The 3,216-nt window shown below is 38.9% G+C and overlaps 1 protein-coding gene across 4 annotated transcripts; it reads left to right on the top strand.

The window, feature by feature from the left end:
* Positions 1-566: 566 nt before the first annotated feature.
* On the top strand, positions 567-2,697 carry LOC125065792. 4 transcript variants are annotated; one of them, XM_047673615.1, is made up of 5 exons: positions 1,637-1,764; positions 1,811-1,832; positions 1,939-2,141; positions 2,257-2,450; positions 2,524-2,697. In XM_047673615.1, the coding sequence occupies exons 3-5, from the start codon at positions 1,939-1,941 to the stop codon at positions 2,694-2,696; spliced, it is 570 nt and encodes a 189-aa protein (XP_047529571.1). In that variant the 5' UTR covers positions 1,637-1,764; positions 1,811-1,832; the 3' UTR covers position 2,697. The 4 variants fall into 4 exon arrangements, with proteins under 4 accessions (XP_047529572.1, XP_047529569.1, XP_047529573.1 ...); XM_047673616.1 differs by lacking the exons at positions 1,637-1,764; positions 1,811-1,832 and adding an exon at positions 567-747; XM_047673613.1 differs by lacking the exons at positions 1,637-1,764; positions 1,811-1,832 and adding an exon at positions 568-851.
* Positions 2,698-3,216: the final 519 nt, after the last annotated feature.

Here is a 3,216-nt window from a genome sequence, read left to right on the forward strand (position 1 = left end):
ATAAGAAGGTGACGTCATCATAAGCCCGACCGATCGGGAGCGTTACGTGTCACGCGACAAACGTTTAAAAAATGCATTTTTATTTATGGATGTTTGAATAAATTAATTATTATTTTTAAACTCGTAATTTATACTGATTACAATAATTGACACTTTATTTTTCGCATTGCCAAATAGCCTATTGAATGGCATTGGCTTCTCTTCAAAATATCGACATACATACTTAGGTACTGAGGATTGCTCGATGTAATCCTGTATAATATTATTTTATATAATATGTATATTTGAGTGTAAGCAAGGCTTTTTCCATTTAACAAAACAATGCAATTATTATTTCCGCTTTTTAGTGCATTTTCTGATCTGAATACAATATGAGTAACAAATGTTATATAAAAACATCATTCATTTACCTACTTTTGTTTTAGTATATGCAATAGGTACCTAGTCCTAATAACAATACGGACTGAACGAATTGTATACATACAGAAGCCGAAACAGATGTTCTGTTCTAATTTTAAACTTGAATAGGCATCGCATTCGCGTAGTCAGGAAGCGTTATCGGCATTCGGCGATCGCGTGCCGCGTCCCGCGTCCGGCGTTCTTACCGCATATCTACTGCATACTGTCAAACGTGTTGCGAGCCGCGAGGATACCCTTTAATTCAATACTATCAATATAATACACGGTGTGTGACGTTGTTTGTGTGCGATTTTATCAAGCTTCTTAATTGAAGACATACTTTTTAAGGTCATTAGCTCGTTTCTGTGAAACTAGTACTCATTCGACTTTTTGGTTCTCATTGTTTTTACTCGATTTTACGTGTTCAAATAAGGAGCATAAACTCCAACATTGTAAGTTATAGCCAGATCGGTTATTTTAAGCTCATATTAATTATACTTACCTACTTGAAGTAAATAAAGCGTTTTGTTATACTTAGATTATCTAAGATAATTAGTTATATAGGCGATGCGCCTACTTAGTAAGACTTTCATTGATCAGTTGCTACTTTTGTATTGCGAGTGATCACTGATTGTGATTACCAACTTACTGATTATTTTATTTGTTTCCCTCGATGAGCGATCGTCATTCCTCGATCGAATCTTATGAAATACTTACACACCTAACCTAATCATTCATCTTTTCTATTACTTACAAATATTTCAACTATTTCAGAAATAACAATTTTATTTGCCTGCAATAAGCAGGTACAACATCAGGACCATATATTCTTCGTTTACTTAAAAGTAATTCAAAATTCAAGTACCTAAGTACATTTACATCTTATATACTTATTTTCATACGAAGAATGTCAACTAAGGGTAGTGCGTGTCTAAAGCGTATTCCAATCGCAGAGGTAAAGACAAATAAATAGTTTTGTCATTGAATTGGGGTGATTTTATCGTTCGAGTACTTGAATAAAATCTATTAAAGCCGGCCCAGATAAGTATCATTTGCCCGATCCATTCACCGTATCACGCTTTGTCTCATCCAGATCCGAATGATACGTAACTGGTCCCGTCTTTCAGTCCTTCATTTTACATAGATAATTATTACCTATATAATTATAATTAGGCATTAAAAACAAATACTACACGTTTTCTTTTAATAATTTGCACGAATGTCACTAATAATGTCTGAATAAAGTACTTGTAAGCAAATCTTGGAAGTTGAACTGCTTCTTCTTTTTATGGTCCATTAATTTTAACTTTTTAAGACGGCAGGTATATTTAGTGGCAAGTATAATTAACAGGAGCTATTGAAGATACATTGTGTGTGGTGTACAGTGGCAAGTATAATTAGCAGTAGCTAACTGCTTATGTCAATTCAAACTTGTAAGCAAACTTCTCGGATTTGCCGCATTTGATTGTTTCTCGAGTCTCATAAATACGCCAAAAGGATTTTTTTATTTCTCAATATGTATTTTTTTTAATTTGGTAGATGGCGATTGGTCGTTCATTTTGTCGCGCAATAACACGCGATCGTTGGCGCGCCACCCTGGCGCTGCTGGCGTTCGCGACGCTACTCACCCTGCGCGTACCGCGCTCCAGCAGCCTGGGCGCAGACTTCCCGCAGCACTCACCGAGCTCTCTCGCGCACTTCCTAGCTGACTTCTCCAACCATCCGCGTCTATATTCGCACATGTACTCGTAACCTGTCAAATAATTTACTTCCTCCCTCTTTAATGTTTCGAGCGCGCACTTTAATAGATCGACAAATAATGAATATCGTATTCATCGTGATCGACATCGTTCACAGCACTGGCTCATGGGGAGTCGAGGAAGAGATGAACAACTACACTTCTTGGCGGTACGTCGTGTCGTACGAGTGCGGAGCGCGCTGCGCCGGTCGCGTGGAGCTGAGTGCGCACGACGACGCGAGCCAGCATCGCGTTCAAGTGCACGACACTCGGTGCTCGAAGTTGCCGCTTCTGCCCTGGCCGCAAACGTGCCGTGCGTTTCATTAGCTTACTGATTTCATTTTTAATACGACGAATATGACACAAAAAATGTATATTTTACACAGAGACTTCAGTGACGGAAACCGTCATAACGTCTCGAAGCGGCGGTGGAGCGCACCTGGAGGAGGTGGCGCGCGTGCATTGCGGCGTGCTCGCGCTGGCCGCGGGCTGCGACGTGCGCGCCGCGCGCCGCGAACACCTGCGCGCGCTTCGCGCCGAGCTCGCCCGCCAACTGTAGTCTCCATAGAATAGGCTTGTTTCCACTAATAATAAATCGGATGGCTTTGAGTTTCTAATGATTAGCCATGATAATTAGTAAATAAAAAAACAACTTTTCTACAAAAATAATAAAAGATTAATAATATTTTTGGAAAATAAAATCGACAAAATGAGGCATTTAATCACGTGACATTAAACACCAATCAGAGTCGCGTGACGTCACACCTCGCGAAACAAGCGCGGAACGCTACGTTGTTGCTATCATTATGGCAGATAAACATTAAACTGGGGGTACTACTTGGTTCTGGATCTTTCAAACACTCTGCGATTATTGACAAACTTTGTTTTTCAACATATATCTTCTTGGCATTCAAACTTTGTTGGTATACAACCTGGTTTCATGCGCACTTGTGTCTTTACCCATAAAATGATACTCTGTATAATTAGTCATATCATTTGGCAACTAAAAAAACTAAGAAGAGTTTGAATTATTACATTTTATAAAACGAAAATAATATTTTAACTCAAACAAATCATAA

This window comes from Vanessa atalanta, chromosome 8 (assembly GCF_905147765.1).
Source record: "Vanessa atalanta chromosome 8, ilVanAtal1.2, whole genome shotgun sequence".
In the NCBI taxonomy this organism is placed as follows: domain Eukaryota; kingdom Metazoa; phylum Arthropoda; class Insecta; order Lepidoptera; family Nymphalidae; genus Vanessa; species Vanessa atalanta.